The 23,956-nt window shown below is 50.1% G+C and overlaps 1 protein-coding gene across 1 annotated transcript in view; it reads left to right on the forward strand.

Moving 5' to 3' along the window:
* The window catches only part of LOC138355819 (uncharacterized), a 28,243-nt gene extending 4,931 nt beyond the window's left edge, over nucleotides 1-23,312 (forward strand). The window contains exons 2-4 of the mRNA XM_069311353.1: nucleotides 20,811-21,385; nucleotides 21,502-21,751; nucleotides 21,950-23,312. Coding sequence (XP_069167454.1) covers nucleotides 20,811-21,385; nucleotides 21,502-21,751; nucleotides 21,950-23,312 — 2,188 coding nt within the window. The remainder of the gene's footprint in view (nucleotides 1-20,810; nucleotides 21,386-21,501; nucleotides 21,752-21,949) is intronic.
* The last annotated feature ends 644 nt before the right edge of the window (nucleotides 23,313-23,956 follow it).

Raw genomic sequence — 23,956 nt, forward strand, 5'->3', positions numbered from 1 at the left:
CGAAATAAATTTATTGATAAACGAAATAAATTTATTGATAAACGAAATAAATTTATTGATAAACGAAATAAATTTATTGATAAACGAAATAAATTTATTGATAAATGTATTCAATTTATTGATAAACGAAATAAATTTATTGATAAACGAAATAAATTTATTGATAAATGTATTCAATTTATTGATAAACGAAATAAATTTATTGATAAACGAAATAAATTTATTGATAAACGTATTAAATTTATTGATAAACCCAATAAATTCATTGATAAACATAATATATTTATTGATAAACGAAATCAATTTATAGATACAAAAAATACAATTATTGATACACAAAATCTATTCATTGATAAGCGTAATATATTTATTGATAAACATAATAAATTAATTCATAAACGGATTAGATTTATTGAGAAACGTAATAAATTTATTGATGGAAGCATATTTTACTGTCAAACTCAAATGAAACATGTTGAAGACCTCTAAAATACTGCTGATATTGCTCCCAAACACTGCGGACATTCCAAGTTGTTTACAAGAATATACTGAAGCTTAGCATCTGCTCTCCACAACCAGGAGCAGCGAACCTATTGAAAAGGAACTTCTCAGCCCCTTCCAGCCCGCCGCATTCATCGTTGCTATTGACCCGTGAGCAACAACACCTGAATTGCAGAGTTTGTTGCATATATATATATATATATATATATATATATATATATATATATATATATATATATATATATATATATATATATATATATATATATATATATATATATATATATATATATATATATATATATATATATATATATATATATATATATATATATATATATATATATATATATATATTAACAATACAAAAAGAATATGCTGTTCACAAATAATGGAATAATTACATAATTATTTGTTTTGATAGTGGTAATAATGGTGCTAATGAGGTAAAGGAATAGTTAGCAGTGTTAACAGTGTAGCTGAGTGTGTTGACAGTGTAGCAGTGTGTGTGTTGACAGTGTAGCAGTGTGTACTGACAGTGTAGCAGTGTGTGTGTTGACAGTGTAGCAGAGTGTACTGACAGTGTAGCAGAGTGTGTGTTGACAGTGTAGCAGAGTGTACTGACAGTGTAGCAGTGTGTGTTGACAGTACTCACCTAGTTGTGCTTGCGGGGGTTGAGCTCTGGCTCTTTGGTCCCGCCTCTCAACCGTCAATCAACTGGTGTACAGGTTCCTGAGCCTACTGGGCTCTATCATATCTACACTTGAAACTGTGTATGAAGTCAGCCTCCACCACATCACTTCCTAATGCATTCCATTTGTCAACCACTCTGACACTAAAAAAGTTCTTTCTAATATCTCTGTGGCTCATTTGGGCACTCAGTTTCCACCTGTGTCCCCTAGTGCGTGTGCCCCTTGTGTTAAAAATCCTGTCTTTATCAACCATGTCGATTCCCTTGAGAATCTTGAATGTGGTGATCATGTCCCCCCCTAACTCTTCTGTCTTCCAGCGAAGTGAGGTTTAATTCCCGTAGTCTCTCCTCGTAGCTCATACCTCTCAGCTCAGGTACTAGTCTGGTGGCAAACCTTTGAACCTTTTCCAGTTTAGTCTTATACTTGACTAGATATGGACTCCATGCTGGAGCCACATACTCCAGGATTGGTCTGACATATGTGGTATATAATGTTCTGAAAGATTCCTTACACAAATTTCTAAGGGCCGTTCTTATGTTAGCCAACCTGGCATATGCTGCTGATGTTATCCTCTTGATATCAGCTTCAGGGGACAGGTCTGGCGTAATATCAACCCCCAGGTCTTTCTCTCTCTCTGACTCTTGAAGTATTTCATCTCCCAAATGGTACCTTGTATCTGGTCTCCTGCTTCCTACCCCTATCTTCATTACATTACATTTGCTTGGATTAAACTCTAACAGCCATTTGTTCGACCATTCCTGTAGCTTGTCCAGGTCTTCTTGAAGCCTCAAGCTGTCCTCCTCTGTCTTAATCCTTCTCATAATTTTGGCGTCGTCAGCAAACATTGAGAGGAATGAGTCTATACCCTCTGGGAGATCATTTACGTATATCAGAAACAGGATAGGTCCAAGTACAGAGCCCCGTGGGACTCCACTGGTGACTTCACCCCTGTCTGAGGTCTCACCCCTCACTGTAACTCTCTGCTTTCTATTGCTTAGGTACTCCCTTATCCACTGGAGCGCCCTACCAGTTACTCCTGCCTGTTTCTCCAGCTTATGCATCAACCTTTTATGGGGTACTGTGTCAAAGGCTTTCCGACAGTCCAAGAAAATGCAGTCCGCCCATCCTTCTCTTTCTTGCTTAATTTTTGTCACCTGATCGTAGAATTCTATCAAGCCTGTAAGGCAAGATTTACCCTCCCTGAACCCATGTTGGCGATTTGTCACGAAGTCCCTTCTCTCCAGATGTGTTACCAGGTTTTTTCTCACGATCTTCTCCATCACCTTGCATGGTATACAAGTCAAGGACACTGACCTGTAGTTCAGTGCCTCTTGTCTGTCACCCTTTTTGTATATTGGTACTACATTAGCAGTCTTCCATATTTCTGGTAGGTCCCCCGTTTCCAGTGACCTACTATACACTATGGAGAGTGGCAAGCAAAGTGCTCCTGCACACTCTTTCAATACCCATGGTGAGATTCCATCCGGCCCAACAGCTTTTCTCACATCCAGCTCCAATAGGTGCTTTTTGACCTCATCTCTTGTAATTTCGAACCTATCCAAGGTCACCTGGTTTGCTGCCACCTCTTCTAGCGCTGTGACATCTCCCTGTTCTATTGTAAAGACCTCCTGGAACCTTTTGTTGAGTTCTTCACACACCTCTTTGTCAATCTCTGTGTACCTGTCCTCGGCCACCTTAAGTTTCATCACCTGTTCCTTCACTGTTGTCTTCCTCCTGATGTGACTGTGTAGTAGCTTTGGTTCAGTCTTGGCTTTATTAGCTATATCATTTTCATACCTTTTCTCTGCTGCTCTTCTCACACTGACATACTCGTTCCTGGTTCTCTGGTATCTCTCTCTACTTTCTGGTGTTCTGTTATTACGGAAGTTCCTCCATGCCCTTTTGTTCAGCTCCTTTGCTTTCATACATTCCCTATTAAACCACGGATTCTTCCTTTGCTTCTCTGTTTTTTTCCAGTCAGGCTGGGACAAACCTGTTTACAGCCTCCTGACATTTTTGGGTGACATAGTCCATCATGTCTTGTACGGACTTGGTTCCGAGTTCTGTGTCCCAATGTATATCCCATAGGAATTTATTCATCTCCTCATAGTTGCCCTCTCGGTACGCCAGCCCTTTGGTTCCCAGTTCTTTTTTGGGGGTGATAATTCCCAGCTCAACCAGGTACTCAAAGCTCAATACACTATGATCACTCATTCCCAAGGGCGCTTCCAACTTAACTTCCCTTATATCCGACTCATTTAGGGTAAATATCAGATCAATCAAGGCTGGTTCATCCCCTCCTCTCATTCTTGTCGGTACTTTGACGTGTTGACTTAGAAAGTTTCTTGTTGCCACATCCAGCAGCTTAGCTCTCCATGTGTCTGGGCCTCCATGTGGGTCTCTGTTCCCCCAATCTATCTTTCCATGGTTGAAGTCTCCCATGATTAGAAGTCTGGATCCGTTCCTGCTAGTCACAGAAGCTGCTCTCTCTATTATATTGATGGTGGCCAAGTGGTTTCTATCATATTCCTGTCTGGGTCTTCTGTCATTCGGTGGGGGGGGGGAGGGGTTATATATGACTATTATTATAATTTTCAGTGTAGTAGTGTGTGTGTTGACAGTGTAGCAGTGTGTGTGTTGACAGTGTAGCTGTGTGTGTGTTGACAGTGTAGCAGTGTGTGTGTTGACAGTGTAGCAGTGTGTGTTGACAGTGTAGCAGTGTGTGTTGACAGTGTAGCTGTGTGTGTGTTGACAGTGTAGCAGTGTGTGTGTTGACAGTGTAGCAGTGTGTGTTGACAGTGTAGCAGTGTGTGTTGACAGTGTAGCAGTGTGTGTGTTGACAGTGTAGCAGTGTGTGTGTTGACAGTGTAGCTGTGTGTGTGTTGACAGTGTAGCAGTGTGTGTTGACAGTGTAGCAGTGTGTGTGTTGACAGTGTAGCAGTGTGTGTGTTGACAGTGTAGCTGTGTGTGTGTTGACAGTGTAGCAGTGTGTGTGTTGACAGTGTAGCAGTGTGTGTGTTGACAGTGTAGCTGTGTGTGTGTTGACAGTGTAGCAGTGTGTGTTGACAGTGTAGCGGAGTGTGTTGACAGTGTAGCAGTGTGTGTTGACAGTGTAGCAGTGTGTGTGTTGACAGTGTAGCAGTGTGTGTGTTGACAGTGTAGCTGTGTGTGTGTTGACAGTGTAGCAGTGTGTGTTGACAGTGTAGCAGTGTGTGTGTTGACAGTGTAGCAGTGTGTGTGTTGACAGTGTAGCTGTGTGTGTGTTGACAGTGTAGCAGTGTGTGTTGACAGTGTAGCGGAGTGTGTTGACAGTGTAGCAGTGTGTGTGTTGACAGTGTAGCGGAGTGTGTTGACAGTGTAGCAGTGTGTGTGTTGACAGTGTAGCAGTGTGTGTGTTGACAGTGTAGCAGTGTGTGTACTGACAGTGTAGCTGTGTGTGTTGACAGTGTAGCAGTGTGTGTGTTGACAGTGTAGCAGGGTTTGTTGACAGTGTAGCAGGGTGTGTTGACAGTGTAGCAGAGTATACTGACAATGTAGCAGAGTGTACTGACAGTGTAGCAGAGTATACTGACAGTGTAGGAGTGTGTGTTGACAGCGTAGCAGAGTGTACTGACAGTGTAGCAGTGTGTGTGTTTACAGCGTAGCAGAGTATACTGACAGTGTAGCAGAGTATACTGACAGTGTAACAGAGTATACCGACAGTATAACAGAGTATACTGACAGTATAACAGAGTATACTGACAGTATAACAGAGTATACTGACAGTATAACAGAGTATACTGACAGTGTAGCAGAGTATACTGACAGTGTTGTGTTACACAAGGTTCACAGCATGCTCAACACAACGAACCAAAAAACAACAATAAAAACTTCTTATATTTCACCAGAACGAGAAATTCCTCAGGACAGCAGCGGTTAATATTTTTATCAGAAGTGTTGGTGGAGGCTCTTGTCTTACGGTAAGGGGCCTCGTAGCCTGGTGGATAGCGCGCAGGACTCGTAATTCTGTGGCGCGGGTTCGATTCCCGCACGAGGCAGAAACAAATGGGCAGAGTTTCTTTCACCCTGAATGCCCCTGTTACCTAGCAGTAAATAGGTACCTGGGAGTTAGTCAGCTGTCACGGGCTGCTTCCTGGGGGTGGAGGCCTGGTCGAGGACCGGGCCGCGGGGACACTAAAGCCCCGAAATCATCTCAAGATAACCTCAAGATAACGGCTCCAGCTGCCCAAGTGTGCGTGACGCAGCGCAGGAGAACGTCCAGCAGGAACGGTTATCTTGAGATGATTTCGGGGCTTTTTTTAGTGTCCCCGCGGCCCGGTCCTCGACCAGGCCTCCACCCCCAGGAAGCAGCCCGTGACAGCTGACTAACACCCAGGTACCTATTTTACTGCTAGGTAACAGGGGCATAGGGTGAAAGAAACTCTGCCCATTGTTTCTCGCCGGCGCCCGGGATCGAACCCGGGACCACAGGATCACAAGTCCAGTGTGCTGTCCGCTCGGCCGGCCGGCTCCTTGACGGTTGCTGATGTTACTGTGTAGTTGATGTTGTTGATCATCAATGTTGACTCAATGGCATCAATGTTGACTCAATGGCATCAATGTTGACTCAATGGCATCAATGTTGACTCAATGGCATCAATGTTGACTCAATGGCATCAATGTTGACTCAATGGCATCAATGTTGACTCAATGGCATCAATGTTGACTCAATGGCATCAATGTTGACTCAATGGCATCAATGTTGACTCAATGGCATCAATGTTGACTCAATGGCATCTATGTTGACTCAATGGCATCAATGTTGACTCAATGGCATCAATGTTGACTCAATGGCATCAATGTTGACTCAATGGCATCAATGTTGACTCAATGGCATCAATGTTGACTCAATGGCATCAATGTTGACTCAACGATATCAATGACGATTAAATGTCATCAATGTTGACTCAATGACGAACTGCTGTCACTATTGGCTACTGTCCGCGCTGGATTGACACTGTCACGTGTCCGTCAAGGTAGGGTCAAGGCTGACACTGTCACGTGTCCGTCAAGGTAGGGTCAAGGCTGACACTGTCACGTGTCCGTCAAGGTAGGGTCAAGGCTGACACTGTCACGTGTCAAGGTAGGGTCAAGGCTGACACTGTCACGTGTCAAGGTAGGGTCAAGGCTGACACTGTCTCGTGTCCGTCAAGGTAGGGTCAAGGCTGACACTGTCACGTGTCCGTCAAGGTAGGATCAAGGCTGACACTGTCTCGTGTCCGTCAAGGTAGGGTTAAGGCTGACACTGTCACGTGTCCGTCAAGGTAGGGTTAAGGCTGACACTGACACGTGTCAAGGTAGGGTTAAGGCTGACACTGTCACGTGTCAAGGTAGGGTCAAGGCTGACACTGTCACGTGTCAAGGTAGGGTCAAGGCTGACACTGACACGTGTCAAGGTAGGGTTAAGGCTGACACTGTCACGTGTCAAGGTAGGGTCAAGGCTGACACTGTCACGTGTCAAGGTAGGGTCAAGGCTGACGTAATGCTTCATCACCACATAGAAAATCCACCGAGGCTTCACAGCCCCTGTGGATTTTAACACTGCGAGGTTGTGTATCACAATCATAACAATGGGTTGTGAGGCGTCCAAAGTTGCAAACAGTAAACAAACCCACCATGACTGAATAAAGATATACAGGTTTCGCTAGTGATGGCGTAAATGCTTGGTGCCTCACTGGCCCAACCGTTCAGGCTTCCAGGGAGCCCCGTCTAGTCCCAAGGGCCCCACTGCCTGGTCATTTAGAGCCCCGGGGTTAATTACCGGACCATCGTTGAGGAGCAAGAGAGCGCCAGAGAGCCCTCTCTTCTTTACTCTTGTTAAAGTCATTATTGCTCTTGTTTAGCGGTGAAATATATTACTGCGACAAGTTTATATCCCAGTTCATCTTTAAATTTTATTATGACATTAAAATGAGAATGACGACTATTATATTCATGTATTTGTATAATAGACTGATCACGAATTATATATATATATATATATATATATATATATATATATATATATATATATATATATATATATATATATATATAACAAACTTTTCAGGTGCATATAGTCCTGGGGACCATTCAGGCTAGTTAGCATATATATATATATATATATATATATATATATATATATATATATATATATATATATATATATATATATATATATATATATATTAGTATATTTTGGTAGCAGTCTTTCCTGTAGACATATATTATTAAATATAACCGAAAAAGTAAGATTAATAATTCTAACACGAATTTTCTCGATCTTTCTTATGTTTCTTTTCACTGTTGATGGTAATTGAAAAATCAATTCTCCAAAATTCATTTTTATTTCAAGTCTGACGCGACACTTAAGCGCGTTTCGTAAAACTTATTACATTTTCAAAGACTTTAGTTTACACACACGCAACTGAACTATAACTGAATAGAGCTTAAACATCTACGATTTTTTTATACCTGCATATGGGTGAGGTGATATGTTACAACAGTTTTGGATGAGGTGAAAACAAACTTTCAACACAAGACAGAACACGAAATAATGGGTATTGAAGGTAAGAATGGAAGTAATTGCAGGAGGCATTTGAGCAGAATTCTGTGTTGCGTTTCACTTACGAGATGGAGAAGGATGGGAAGCTGCCCTTTCTAGATGTAACAGTCATGGAAAGGAGCGGAGGTTTCCACACTACAGTCTACACTAAGGAAACAAACATAGGAATGTGCCTAAATGCCAACAGTGACTGCCCAGACAGGTACAAGAGGAGTGTTGTTAACGCTTATGTCGACCGTGCTCTCAGCCACAGCTCAGGATGGAAGCAAGTCGACGAAGAACCCTGTAGGGTAAGGCAGGTCCTAGTCAACAACGGCTTCTCCAATGGTTTCGTTGAAGACATCATAAGAAGGAAAGTGAAACGCCATGCAACCTCTGAAGAGACAACTAACACAACTCCTATACCCACTATTAGACTATTTTACAGGAACTTCTTTTCCACAGCTCATAAAACGGAGGAAAGGGTCCTGAAAGATATTGTTAATAGAAACGTTTTCCCTACAGACAAAAATCAGAAGATACAACTGATAGATACAGCTATCGCTGTATCTATCAATGATTTCTGTGTTGTTTACTAGGATTTCTCTGGCGATGGTTTGTTTGTGGGAAGAGATTATATGTTCCTTAATGGAGCCCTGTTGCTTATGCATCGTTAAACACCTGGAAAGAGATGTTGTTGTCTTGCCTATATACTGGGTTTTTTGGAGCTTACTGTCCCCAAGAGGGCATTTGAAGGCATAGACGACGTTGGTCTCTTAAAGCGTTCTGCTTTGTGTCTGGAGAGTTTCTCATGAGTAGGCTGGCCGTTTTTTTGGTTTTATAGTAAACCGTCAGTTGTATCCTCTGATTTTTGTCTGTAGGGATAACGTTTCTATTAACAATATCTTTCAGGAGCCTTTCCTCCGTTTTATGAGCTGTGGAAAAGAAGTTCCTGTAAAATAGTCTAATAGGGGGTATAGGTGTTGTGTTAGTTGTCTCTTCAGAGGTTGCATGGCGTTTCACTTTCCTTCTTATGATGTCTTCAACGAAACCATTGGAGAAGCCGTTGTTGACTAGGACCTGCCTTACCCTACAGAGTTCTTCGTCGACTTGCTTCCGTCCTGAGCTGTGGCTGAGAGCACGGTCGACATAAGTGTTAACAACACTCCTCTTGTACCTGTCTGGGCAGTCACTGTTGGCATTTAGGAACATTCCTATGTTTGTTTCCTTAGTGTAGACTGTAGTGTGGAAACCTCCGCTCCTTTCCATGACTGTTACATCTAGAAAGGGCAGCTTCCCATCCTTCTCCATCTCGTAAGTGAAACGCAACACAGAATTCTGCTCAAATGCCTCCTGCAATTACTTCCATTCTTACCTTCAATACCAATTATTTCGTGTTCTGTCTTGTGTTGAAATTTTGTTTTCACCTCATCCAAAACTGTTGTAACATATCACCTCACCCATATGCAGGTATAAAAAAATCGAAGATGTTTAAGATCTATTCAGTTATAGTTCAGTTGTGTATGTGTAAACTAAAGTCTTTGAAAACGTAATAAGTTTTACGAAACGCGCTCAAGTGTCGCGTCAGAGTAGAAATAGAAATGAATTTTGGAGAACTGATTTTTCAATTACCATCAACAGTGAAAAGAAACATAAGAAAGATCGAGAAAATTCGTGTTAGAATTATTAATCTTACTTTTTCGGTTATATATATATATATATATATATATATATATATATATATATATATATATATATATATATATATATATATATATATATATATATATATATATATATATATATATATATATATATATATATATATATATATATATATATATATATATATAAAGATTCCGTAAGTTGGAGGCGCTTTTGTGAATAATCTATATATTTTGTCATGGCTGAGAAAGAAAGTTTTCATTTGTGGGAAAGTTTGCTTATTAACGTTTTGGTGAGTGTTGGAGGCGGGTGCCAGCACCATCCCTCACCACCCTCACCATCATGGCTCAGTGTTGGAGGCGGGTGCCAGCACCAGCCTCCCTCACCACCCTCACCATCATGGCTCAGTGTTGGAGGCGGGTGCCAACACCACCCTCACCATCATGGCTCAGTGTTGGAGGCGGGTGCCAACACCACCCTCACCATCATGGCTCAGTGTTGGAGGCGGGTGCCAACACCACCCTCACCATCATGGCTCAGTGTTGGAGGCGGGTGCCAGCACCAGCCTCCCTCACCACCCTCACCATCATGGCTCAGTGTTGGAGGCGGGTGCCAACACCACCCTCACCATCATGGCTCAGTGTTGGAGGCGGGTGCCAACACCACCCTCACCATCATGGCTCAGTGTTGGAGGCGGGTGCCAGCACCACCCTCACCATCATGGCTCAGTGTTGGAGGCGGGTGCCAGCACCCGCCTCCCTCACCACCCTCACCATCATGGCTCAGTGTTGGAGGCGGGTGCCAACACCACCCTCACCATCATGGCTCAGTGTTGGAGGCGGGTGCCAACACCACCCTCACCATCATGGCTCAGTGTTGGAGGCGGGTGCCAGCACCAGCCTCCCTCACCATCATGGCTCAGTGTTGGAGGCGGGTGCCAGCACCACCCTCACCATCATGGCTCAGTGTTGGAGGCGGGTGCCAGCACCAACCTCCCTCACCACCCTCACCATCATGGCTCAGTGTTGGAGGCGGGTGCCAGCACCACCCTCACCATCATGGCTCAGTGTTGGAGGCGGGTGCCAGCACCAACCTCCCTCACCACCCTCACCATCATGGCTCAGTGTTGGAGGCGGGTGCCAGCACCACCCTCACCATCATGGCTCAGTGTTGGAGGCGGGTGCCAACACCAGCCTCCCTCACCATCATGGCTCATTGTTGGAGGCGGGTGCCAGCACCAGCCTCCCTCACCATCATGGCTCAGTGTTGGAGGCGGGTGCCAGCACCAACCTCCCTCACCACCCTCACCATCATGGCTCAGTGTTGGAGGCGGGTGCCAGCACCACCCTCACCATCATGGCTCAGTGTTGGAGGCGGGTGCCAGCACCCGCCTCCCTCACCACCCTCACCATCATGGCTCAGTGTTGGAGGCGGGTGCCAGCACCAGCCTCCCTCACCATCATGGCTCAGTGTTGGAGGCGGGTGCCAGCACCAGCCTCCCTCACCATCATGGCTCAGTGTTGGAGGCGGGTGCCAGCACCAGCCTCCCTCACCACCCTCACCATTATGGCTCAGTGTTGGAGGCGGGTGCCAGCACCACCCTCACCATCATGGCTCAGTGTTGGAGGCGGGTGCCAGCACCAGCCTCCCTCACCACCCTCACCATCATGGCTCAGTGTTGGAGGCGGGTGCCAACACCACCCTCACCATCATGGCTCAGTGTTGGAGGCGGGTGCCAGCACCACCCTCACCATCATGGCTCAGTGTTGGAGGCGGGTGCCAGCACCACCCTCACCATCATGGCTCAGTGTTGGAGGCGGGTGCCAACACCACCCTCACCATCATGGCTCAGTGTTGGAGGCGGGTGCCAGCACCACCCTCACCATCATGGCTCAGTGTTGGAGGCGGGTGCCAGCACCACCCTCACCATCATGGCTCAGTGTTGGAGGCGGGTGCCATCACCACCCTCACCATCATGGCTCAGTGTTGGAGGCGGGTGCCAGCACCAGCCTCCCTCACCACCCTCACCATCATGGCTCAGTGTTGGAGGCGGGTGCCAGCACCACCCTCACCATCATGGCTCAGTGTTGGAGGCGGGTGCCAACACCACCCTCACCATCATGGCTCAGTGTTGGAGGCGGGTGCCAGCACCAGCCTCCCTCACCACCCTCACCATTATGGCTCAGTGTTGGAGGCGGGTGCCAGCACCACCCTCACCATCATGGCTCAGTGTTGGAGGCGGGTGCCAGCACCAGCCTCCCTCACCACCCTCACCATCATGGCTCAGTGTTGGAGGCGGGTGCCAGCACCAGCCTCCCTCACCACCCTCACCATCATGGCTCAGTGTTGGAGGCGGGTGCCAACACCACCCTCACCATCATGGCTCAGTGTTGGAGGCGGGTGCCAACACCACCCTCACCATCATGGCTCAGTGTTGGAGGCGGGTGCCAACACCACCCTCACCATCATGGCTCAGTGTTGGAGGCGGGTGCCAGCACCACCCTCACCATCATGGCTCAGTGTTGGAGGCGGGTGCCAGCACCAGCCTCCCTCACCACCTTCACCATCATGGCTCAGTGTTGGAGGCGGGTGCCAACACCACCCTCACCATCATGGCTCAGTGTTGGAGGCGGGTGCCAACACCACCCTCACCATCATGGCTCAGTGTTGGAGGCGGGTGCCAGCACCAGCCTCCCTCACCATCATGGCTCAGTGTTGGAGGCGGGTGCCAGCACCACCCTCACCATCATGGCTCAGTGTTGGAGGCGGGTGCCAGCACCAACCTCCCTCACCACCCTCACCATCATGGCTCAGTGTTGGAGGCGGGTGCCAGCACCACCCTCACCATCATGGCTCAGTGTTGGAGGCGGGTGCCAGCACCAACCTCCCTCACCACCCTCACCATCATGGCTCAGTGTTGGAGGCGGGTGCCAGCACCACCCTCACCATCATGGCTCAGTGTTGGAGGCGGGTGCCAACACCAGCCTCCCTCACCATCATGGCTCAGTGTTGGAGGCGGGTGCCAGCACCAGCCTCCCTCACCATCATGGCTCAGTGTTGGAGGCGGGTGCCAGCACCAACCTCCCTCACCACCCTCACCATCATGGCTCAGTGTTGGAGGCGGGTGCCAGCACCACCCTCACCATCATGGCTCAGTGTTGGAGGCGGGTGCCAGCACCAGCCTCCCTCACCACCCTCACCATCATGGCTCAGTGTTGGAGGCGGGTGCCAGCACCAGCCTCCCTCACCATCATGGCTCAGTGTTGGAGGCGGGTGCCAGCACCAGCCTCCCTCACCATCATGGCTCAGTGTTGGAGGCGGGTGCCAGCACCAGCCTCCCTCACCACCCTCACCATTATGGCTCAGTGTTGGAGGCGGGTGCCAGCACCACCCTCACCATCATGGCTCAGTGTTGGAGGCGGGTGCCAGCACCAGCCTCCCTCACCACCCTCACCATCATGGCTCAGTGTTGGAGGCGGGTGCCAACACCACCCTCACCATCATGGCTCAGTGTTGGAGGCGGGTGCCAGCACCACCCTCACCATCATGGCTCAGTGTTGGAGGCGGGTGCCAGCACCACCCTCACCATCATGGCTCAGTGTTGGAGGCGGGTGCCAGCACCAGCCTCCCTCACCATCATGGCTCAGTGTTGGAGGCGGGTGCCAGCACCAACCTCCCTCACCACCCTCACCATCATGGCTCAGTGTTGGAGGCGGGTGCCAGCACCACCCTCACCATCATGGCTCAGTGTTGGAGGCGGGTGCCAGCACCCGCCTCCCTCACCACCCTCACCATCATGGCTCAGTGTTGGAGGCGGGTGCCAGCACCAGCCTCCCTCACCATCATGGCTCAGTGTTGGAGGCGGGTGCCAGCACCAGCCTCCCTCACCATCATGGCTCAGTGTTGGAGGCGGGTGCCAGCACCAGCCTCCCTCACCACCCTCACCATTATGGCTCAGTGTTGGAGGCGGGTGCCAGCACCACCCTCACCATCATGGCTCAGTGTTGGAGGCGGGTGCCAGCACCAGCCTCCCTCACCACCCTCACCATCATGGCTCAGTGTTGGAGGCGGGTGCCAACACCACCCTCACCATCATGGCTCAGTGTTGGAGGCGGGTGCCAGCACCACCCTCACCATCATGGCTCAGTGTTGGAGGCGGGTGCCAGCACCACCCTCACCATCATGGCTCAGTGTTGGAGGCGGGTGCCAACACCACCCTCACCATCATGGCTCAGTGTTGGAGGCGGGTGCCAGCACCACCCTCACCATCATGGCTCAGTGTTGGAGGCGGGTGCCAGCACCACCCTCACCATCATGGCTCAGTGTTGGAGGCGGGTGCCATCACCACCCTCACCATCATGGCTCAGTGTTGGAGGCGGGTGCCAGCACCAGCCTCCCTCACCACCCTCACCATCATGGCTCAGTGTTGGAGGCGGGTGCCAGCACCACCCTCACCATCATGGCTCAGTGTTGGAGGCGGGTGCCAACACCACCCTCACCATCATGGCTCAGTGTTGGAGGCGGGTGCCAGCACCAGCCTCCCTCACCACCCTCACCATTATGGCTCAGTGTTGGAGGCGGGTGCCAGCACCACCCTCACCATCATGGCTCAGTGTTGGAGGCGGGTGCCAGCACCAGCCTCCCTCACCACCCTCACCATCATGGCTCAGTGTTGGAGGCGGGTGCCAGCACCAGCCTCCCTCACCACCCTCACCATCATGGCTCAGTGTTGGAGGCGGGTGCCAACACCACCCTCACCATCATGGCTCAGTGTTGGAGGCGGGTGCCAACACCACCCTCACCATCATGGCTCAGTGTTGGAGGCGGGTGCCAACACCACCCTCACCATCATGGCTCAGTGTTGGAGGCGGGTGCCAGCACCACCCTCACCATCATGGCTCAGTGTTGGAGGCGGGTGCCAGCACCAGCCTCCCTCACCACCTTCACCATCATGGCTCAGTGTTGGAGGCGGGTGCCAACACCACCCTCACCATCATGGCTCAGTGTTGGAGGCGGGTGCCAACACCACCCTCACCATCATGGCTCAGTGTTGGAGGCGGGTGCCAGCACCAGCCTCCCTCACCATCATGGCTCAGTGTTGGAGGCGGGTGCCAGCACCACCCTCACCATCATGGCTCAGTGTTGGAGGCGGGTGCCAGCACCAACCTCCCTCACCACCCTCACCATCATGGCTCAGTGTTGGAGGCGGGTGCCAGCACCACCCTCACCATCATGGCTCAGTGTTGGAGGCGGGTGCCAGCACCAACCTCCCTCACCACCCTCACCATCATGGCTCAGTGTTGGAGGCGGGTGCCAGCACCACCCTCACCATCATGGCTCAGTGTTGGAGGCGGGTGCCAACACCAGCCTCCCTCACCATCATGGCTCAGTGTTGGAGGCGGGTGCCAGCACCAGCCTCCCTCACCATCATGGCTCAGTGTTGGAGGCGGGTGCCAGCACCAACCTCCCTCACCACCCTCACCATCATGGCTCAGTGTTGGAGGCGGGTGCCAGCACCACCCTCACCATCATGGCTCAGTGTTGGAGGCGGGTGCCAGCACCAGCCTCCCTCACCACCCTCACCATCATGGCTCAGTGTTGGAGGCGGGTGCCAGCACCAGCCTCCCTCACCATCATGGCTCAGTGTTGGAGGCGGGTGCCAGCACCAGCCTCCCTCACCATCATGGCTCAGTGTTGGAGGCGGGTGCCAGCACCAGCCTCCCTCACCACCCTCACCATTATGGCTCAGTGTTGGAGGCGGGTGCCAGCACCACCCTCACCATCATGGCTCAGTGTTGGAGGCGGGTGCCAGCACCAGCCTCCCTCACCACCCTCACCATCATGGCTCAGTGTTGGAGGCGGGTGCCAACACCACCCTCACCATCATGGCTCAGTGTTGGAGGCGGGTGCCAGCACCACCCTCACCATCATGGCTCAGTGTTGGAGGCGGGTGCCAGCACCACCCTCACCATCATGGCTCAGTGTTGGAGGCGGGTGCCAACACCACCCTCACCATCATGGCTCAGTGTTGGAGGCGGGTGCCAGCACCACCCTCACCATCATGGCTCAGTGTTGGAGGCGGGTGCCAGCACCACCCTCACCATCATGGCTCAGTGTTGGAGGCGGGTGCCATCACCACCCTCACCATCATGGCTCAGTGTTGGAGGCGGGTGCCAGCACCAGCCTCCCTCACCACCCTCACCATCATGGCTCAGTGTTGGAGGCGGGTGCCAGCACCACCCTCACCATCATGGCTCAGTGTTGGAGGCGGGTGCCAACACCACCCTCACCATCATGGCTCAGTGTTGGAGGCGGGTGCCAGCACCAGCCTCCCTCACCACCCTCACCATTATGGCTCAGTGTTGGAGGCGGGTGCCAGCACCACCCTCACCATCATGGCTCAGTGTTGGAGGCGGGTGCCAGCACCAGCCTCCCTCACCACCCTCACCATCATGGCTCAGTGTTGGAGGCGGGTGCCAGCACCACCCTCACCATCATGGCTCAGTGTTGGAGGCGGGTGCCAACACCACCCTCACCATCATGGCTCAGTGTTGGAGGCGGGTGCCAACACCACCCTCACCATCATGGCTCAGTGTTGGAAGCGGGTGCCAGCACCACCCTCACCATCATGGCTCAGTGTTGGAGGCGGGTGCCATCACCACCCTCACCATCATGGCTCAGTGTTGGAGGCGGGTGCCAGCACCACCCTCACCATCATGGCTCAGTGTTGGAGGCGGGTGCCAGCACCACCCTCACCATCATGGCTCAGTGTTGGAGGCGGGTGCCAGCACCACCCTCACCATCATGGCTCAGTGTTGGAGGCGGGTGCCAGCACCAGCCTCCCTCACCACCCTCACCATCATGGCTCAGTGTTGGAGGCGGGTGCCAACACCAGCCTCCCTCACCATCATGGCTCAGTGTTGGAGGCGGGTGCCAGCACCAGCCTCCCTCACCACCCTCACCATCATGGCTCAGTGTTGGAGGCGGGTGCCAGCACCACCCTCACCATCATGGCTCAGTGTTGGAGGCGGGTGCCAGCACCAGCCTCCCTCACCACCCTCACCATCATGGCTCAGTGTTGGAGGCGGGTGCCAACACCAGCCTCCCTCACCACCCTCACCATCATGGCTCAGTGTTGGAGGCGGGTGCCAGCACCACCCTCACCATCATGGCTCAGTGTTGGAGGCGGGTGCCAACACCACCCTCACCATCATGGCTCAGTGTTGGAGGCGGGTGCCAGCACCAGCCTCCCTCATCACCCTCACCATCATGGCTCAGTGTTGGAGGCGGGTGCCAGCACCAGCCTCACTCACCACCCTCACCATCATGGCTCAGTGTTGGAGGCGGGTGCCAACACCACCCTCACCATCATGGCTCAGTGTTGGAGGCGGGTGCCAGCACCACCCTCACCACCCTCACCATCATGGCTCTTTGTCCTGACAATAATCTTCATTATATTATTCTTTGTGTACTCACCTAGTTGTGCTTGCGGGGGTTGAGCTTTGGCTCTTTGGTCCCGCCTCTCAACCGTCAATCAACTGGTGTACAGGTTCCTGAACCTATTGGGCTCTATCATATCTACATTTGAAACTGTGTATGGAGTCAGTCTCCACCACATCGCTGCCTAATGCATTCCATCTGTTAACTACTCTGACACTGAAAAAGTTCTTTCTAACGTCTCTGTGGCTCATGTGGATACTCAGTTTCCACCTGTGTCCCTTTGTTCGCGTCCCACCAGTGTTGAATAGTTTATCCCTGTCTACCCTGTCACTATTAGCGGGCCAGCCAGTGGCTTAGGGCATGCGCAGGAATTTCCCTGCAAAAATAAAAATACCCTGTCAAGTCTTCTGAGAATTTTGTAGATGATGATCATGTCTCCTCTTACTCCTCTATCTCCCAGTGTCGTCAGGTGCATTTCCCGCAGCCTTTCCTCGTAACTCATGCCTCTTAGTTCTGGGACTAGCCTAGTGGCATACCTCTGAACTTTTTCCAGCTTCGTCTTGTGCTTGACAAAGGTACGGGCTCCATGCTGGGGCCGCATACTCCAGGATTGGTCTTACATATGTGGTGTACAAGGTTCTGAATGATTCCTTACACAGGTTCCTGAAGGCAGATCTGATGTTAGCCAGCCTCGCATACGCTGCAGATGTAATTCTCTTTATGTGGGCTTCAGGAGACAGGTTTGGTGTGATATCAACTCCTAGATCTTTCTCTCTGTCCGTTTCATGAAGGACTTCATCTCCTATTCTGTATCCAGTGTATGGCCTCCTGTTTCCAACACCTTCATTACCTTGCATTAACTTGGGTTGAACTCTAGTAGCCATTTGTTGGACCATTCATTCAGTCATTCAGATTATATTGTAGCCTCTTATTATCTTAATCTGTTTCAATCCTCCTAATAATTTTGGCATCATTAGCAAACAATGAGATGGACGATTCTATACCCTCTGGGAGATCATTTACATATATCAGTAACAGTACAGGCCCAAGGACTGAACCCTGCGGTACTCCACTGGTGACGCCTCGCCAATCTGAGGCCTCACCTCTCACAGTGACTCGCTGTCTTCTGTTGCTTAGGTACTCCCTTATCCAATGGAGTACCTTCCCTTTCACTTTCCTGCCTGCATCTCCAGCTTTTTCACTAGCCTCTTGTGTGGTACTGTGTCAAAGGCTTTCTGGCAATCAAAAAATATGCAGTCTGCCCAGCCCTCTCTTGCCTGTTTTTTGTTGCCTGGTCGTAGAATTAAATTAATCTTGTGAGGCAGGACTTGCCACTCCTGAACCCATGTTGATGCTGTGTTACAAAGTTCTTTCGCTCCAGGTGCTCCAGTAGCATTTTTCGTACAATCTTCTCCATCAGCTTGCATGGTATACAGGTTAGTGACACTGGCCTGTAGTTCAGTGCCTCCTGTCTATCCCCTTTCTTGTATATCGGGACTACATTAGCCGTCTTCCAAATTTTTTGCAATACGCCTGTTACCATTGGTTTGATATACAGTATGGAGAGTGGCAGGCACAGTGCTTCTGCTCCTTCCTTTAGTATCCATGGCGATATTCCATCAGGGTCTATAGTCTTTATCACATCCAACTCTAGCAAGAGCTTCCTTATATCTCCATCCCCACTGTGTGTGTGTGTGTGTGTGTGTGTGTGTGTGTGTGTGTGTGTGTGTGTGTGTGTGTGTGTGTGTGTGTGTGTGTGTGTGTGTGTGTGTGTGTGTGTGTGTGTGTGTCTGTGTGTGTGTGTGTGTGTGTGTGTGTGTGTGTGTGTGTGTGTGTGTGTGTGTGTGTGTGTGTGTGTGTGTGTGTGTGTGTGTGTGTGTGTGTGTGTGTGTGTGTGTGTGTGTGTTCACCTAGTTGTATTCACCTGGTTGTGCTTGCAGGGGTTGAACTCTGATCTTTCGGCCCGCTTCTCAACTGTCAGTCAATCAACTGTTACTAACTACTAAATATCATTCAAACACACACACACACACACACACACACACACACACACACACACACACACACACACACACACACACACACACACACACACACACACACACACACACACACACACACACACACACACACACACAAACCTGCCAGACCTGTCTCCTGCAGCACATATCAAGCGGATAACATCAGCGGCATATGCCAGGTTGGCCAACATACGAACGGCATTCAGAAACTTGTGTAAAGAATCATTCAGAACTTTGTATACCACATATGTCAGGCCAATCCTGGAGTATGCAGCCCCAGCATGGAGTCCATATCTAGTCAAGGATAAGACTAAACTGGAAAAGGTTCAAAGGTTTGCCACCAGACTAGTACCCGAGCTGAGAGGTATGAGCTACGAGGAGAGACTACGGGAATTAAACCTCACTTCGCTGGAAGACAGAAGAGTTAGGGGGGACATGATCACCACATTCAAGATTCTGAAGGGGATTGATAGGGTAGATAAAGACAGTCTATTTAACACAAGGGGAACACGCACAAGGGGACACAGGTGGAAACTGAGTACCCAAATGAGCCACAGAGATATTAGAAAGAACTTTTTTAGTGTCAGAGTGGTTGACAAATGGAATGCATTAGGGGGTGATGTGGTGGAGGCTGACTCCATACACAGTTTCAAGTGTAGATATGACAGAGCCCGATAGGCTCAGGAATCTGTACACCTGTTGATTGACGGTTGAGAGGCGGGACCAAAGAGCCAGAGCTCAACCCCCGCAAACACAACTAGGTGAGTACACACACACACAGGAAGCAGCCCGTAACAGATGTGTAACTCCCAGGTACCTATTTTCTGCTAGGTAACAGAGGCATCAGGATGAAAGAAACTCTGTCCATCTGTTTCCACCGGGGCCCGGGATCGAACCCGGACCCTGGGATTAGGATCCCTTAGCGCTGTCCACTCAGCCACGGATCCCTGTATGGGTCTGTGTGTGTGTGTATGTGTGTGTGTGTGTGTGTGTGTGTGCACTCACCTATTTGTACTCACCTATTTGTGCTTGCAGGATCGAGCATTGGCTCTTGGATCCTGCCTTTCCAGCCATCGGTTGTTTACAGCAATGACTCCTGTCCCATTTCCCTATCATACCTAATTTTAAAATTATGAATAGTATTTGCTTCCACAACCTGTTCCCCAAGTGCATTCCATTTTTCCACTACTCTCACGCTAAAAGAAAACTTCCTAACATCTCTGTGACTCATCTGAGTTTCCAGTTTCCACCCATGTCCCCTCGTTCTATTATTATTACGTGTGAACATTTCATCTATTTCCACTTTGTCAATTACCCTGAGTATTTTATATGTCCCTATCATATCTCCTCTCTCCCTTCTTTTCTCTAGTGTCGTAAGGTTCAGTTCCCTCAGACGTTCTTCATATCCCATCCCTCGTAACTCTGGGACAAGCCTCGTCACAAACCTCTGAACCTTCTCCAGTTTCCTTATGTGTTTCTTCAGGTGGGGGCTCCATGATGGCGCGGCATACTCTAAGACGGGTCTCACGTAGGCAGTATAAAGCGCCCTAAAAGCCTCCTCACTTAGGTTTCTGAATGAAGTTCTAATTTTCGCCAGTGCAGAGTACGCTGCTATCGTTATCCTATTTATATGTGCCTCAGGAGTTAGATTAGGTGTCACATCCACTCCCAGGTCTCAGGTCAGGTGCATATGGGACTAATCGAACAAGAACCCGGCAATGTGATGTTATAGTGGCCAGAATACGCCTGGGATATAGACGTATCTGGCAGCTTTCTCAAAACCCAAATGTCGAGTACACAATGTGTCAACTTTGTGAAAGAGAAAACATGCACTCTCTTGAACATTATATTGTAGAATGTCCCATACTGACTGACTTTCGCCCTCCTGGGCTAAGGTATGCTGAACTCTGTAATTACACAATCACTCAGCAGCATCACAATCACTCAGGAGCGTCACAATCACTCAGCAGCACCACAATCACTCAGCAGCACCACAATCACTCAGCAGCAGCGTCACAATCACTCAACAGCAGCGTCACAATCACTCAGGAGCGTCACAATCACTCAGCAGCACCACAATCACTCGGCAGCAGTGTCACAATCACTCAGCAGCATTACAATCACTCAGCAGCAGCATCACAATCCCTCAGAAGCAGCATCACAATCCCTCAGCAGCAGCATCACAATCACTCAGCAGCGTCACAATCACTCAGCAGCACCACAATCACTCAGCAGCAGCGTCACAATCACTCAGGAGCGTCACAATCACTCAGCAGCAGCATCACAATCACTCAGCAGCTTCATCATAATCACTCAGCAGCGTCACAATCACTCGGCAGCATCACAATCACTCAGCAGCAGCGTCACAATCACTCAGGAGCGTCACAATCACTCAGCAGCAGCATCACAATCACTCAGCAGCAGCGTCACAATCACTCAGCAGCGTCACAATCACTCGGCAGCATCACAATCACTCAGCAGCAGCATCACAATCACTCATCAGCGTCACAATCACTCAGCAGCGTCACAATCACTCAGCAGCGTCACAATCACTCAGCAGCGTCACAATCACTCAGCAGCAGCGTCACAATCACTCAGCAGCGTCACAATAACTCAGCAGCATCATCACAATCACTCAGCAGCGCCACAATCACTCAGCAGCAGCGTCACAATCACTCAGCAGCATCACAATCACTCAGCAGCGCCACAATCACTCAGCAGCAGCGTCACAATCACTCAGCAGCATCACAATCACTCAGCAGCGCCACAATCACTCAGCAGCAGCGTCACAATCACTCAGCAGCAGCGTCACAATCTCTCAGCAGCGTCACAATCACTCAGCAGCAGCGTCACAATCACTCAGCAGCAGCGTCACAATCACTCAGCAGCGTCACAATCACTCAGCAGCGCCACAATCACTCAGCAGCAGCGTCACAATCACTCAGCAGCATCACAATCACTCAGCAGCGCCACAATCACTCAGCAGCAGCGTCACAATGACTCAGCAGCAGCGTCACAATCACTCAGCATCATCATCACAATCACTCAGCAGCGCCACAATCACTCAGCAGCAGCGTCACAATCACTCAGCAGCATCACAACCACTCAGCAGCGCCACAATCACTCAGCAGCAGCGTCACAATCACTCAGCAGCATCACAATCACTCAGCAGCGCCACAATCACTCAGCAGCAGCGTCACAATCACTCAGCAGCAGCGTCACAATCACTCAGCAGCAGCGTCACAATCACTCAGCAGCGTCACAATCACTCAGCAGCAGCGTCACAATCACTCAGCAGCGTCACAATCACTCTGCAGCAGCGTCACAATCACTCAGCAGCAGCGTCACAATCACTCAGCAGTATCACAATCACTCATCAGCATCACAATCACTCAGCAGTATCATCACAATCACTCAGCAGCATCATCACAATCACTCAGCAGTATTACAATCACTCAGCAGCATCATCACAATCACTCAGCAGCATCACAATCACTCAGCAGCAGCATCACAATCACTCAGCATCATCATCACAATCACTCAGCAGCAGCGTCAAAATCACTCAGCAGCAGCGTCACAATCACTCACCAGCATCACAATCACTCACCAGTATCATCACAATTACTCAGCAGCATTACAATCACTCAGCAGCATTACAATCACTCAGCAGCATTACAATCACTCAGCAGCATTACAATCACTCAGCAGCATTACAATCACTCAGCAGCAGCGTCACAATCACTCAGCAGCAGCGTCACAATCACTCAGCAGCAGCGTCACAATCACTCAGCAGCAGCGTCACAATCACTCAGCAGCGTCACAATCACTCAGCAGCATTACAATCACTCAGCAGCGTCACAATCACACAGCAGCAGCGTCACAATCACTCAGCAGCGTCACAATCACACAGCAGCAGCGTCACAATCACTCAGCAGCATCACAATCACTCAGCAGCAGCACCACAATCACTCAGCAGCGTCACAATCACTCAGCAGCACCACAATCACTCAGGAGCGTCACAATCACTCAGCAGCATCACAATCCCTCAGCAGCGTCACAATCACTCAGCAGCACCACAATCACTCAGGAGCGTCACAATCACTCAGCAGCGTCACAATCACTCAGCAGCGTCACAATCACTCAGCAGCATCACAATCACTCAGCAGCGCCACAATCACTCAGCAGCAGCGTCACAATCACTCAGCAGCAGCGTCACAATCACTCAGCAGCGCCACAATCACTCAGCAGCAGCGTCACAATCACTCAGCAGCAGCGTCACAATCACTCAGCAGCAGCGTCACAATCACTCAGGAGCGTCACAATCACTCAGCAGCGCCACAATCACTCAGCAGCAGCGTCACAATCACTCAGCAGCAGCGTCACAATCACTCAGGAGCGTCACAATCACTCAGCATCAAAAGCATGACCTAACTCCACTACAAATAATAAACTCATTACTATTTGACATAAAATAAATTAATACATCAGGCAGTTTCTATGGCTGGACCTTCAAAATTAATTACATCCGGCACTCCAGTGTTGCTGTGATGTGGCTCCTGTCTGGTCAGAGCCGGCACTTCCCTCATACACCAGGGCCGGCACTTCCCTCATACACCAGGGCCAGCACTTCCCTCATACACCAGGGCCGGCACTTCCCTCATACACCAGGGCTGGCACTTCCCTAATACACCAGGGCTGGCACTTCCCTCATACACCAGGGCCGGCACTTCCCTCATACACCAGGGCTGGCACTTCCCTAATACACCAGGGCTGGCACTTCCCTCATACACCAGGGCCGGCACTTCCCTCATACACCAGGGCCGGCACTTCCCTCATACACCAGGGCCGGCACTTCCCTCATACACCAGGGCCGGCACTTCCCTCATACACCAGGGCCAGCACTTCCCTCATACACCAGGGCCGGCACTTCCCTCATACACCAGGGCTGGCACTTCCCTAATACACCAGGGCTGGCACTTCCCTCATACACCAGGGCCGGCACTTCCCTCATACACCAGGGCCGGCACTTCCCTCATACACCAGGGCCGGCACTTCCCTCATACACCAGGGCCGGC

Source organism: Procambarus clarkii, chromosome 69 (genome assembly GCF_040958095.1).
Source record: "Procambarus clarkii isolate CNS0578487 chromosome 69, FALCON_Pclarkii_2.0, whole genome shotgun sequence".
Taxonomy (NCBI): Eukaryota; Metazoa; Arthropoda; class Malacostraca; order Decapoda; family Cambaridae; genus Procambarus; species Procambarus clarkii.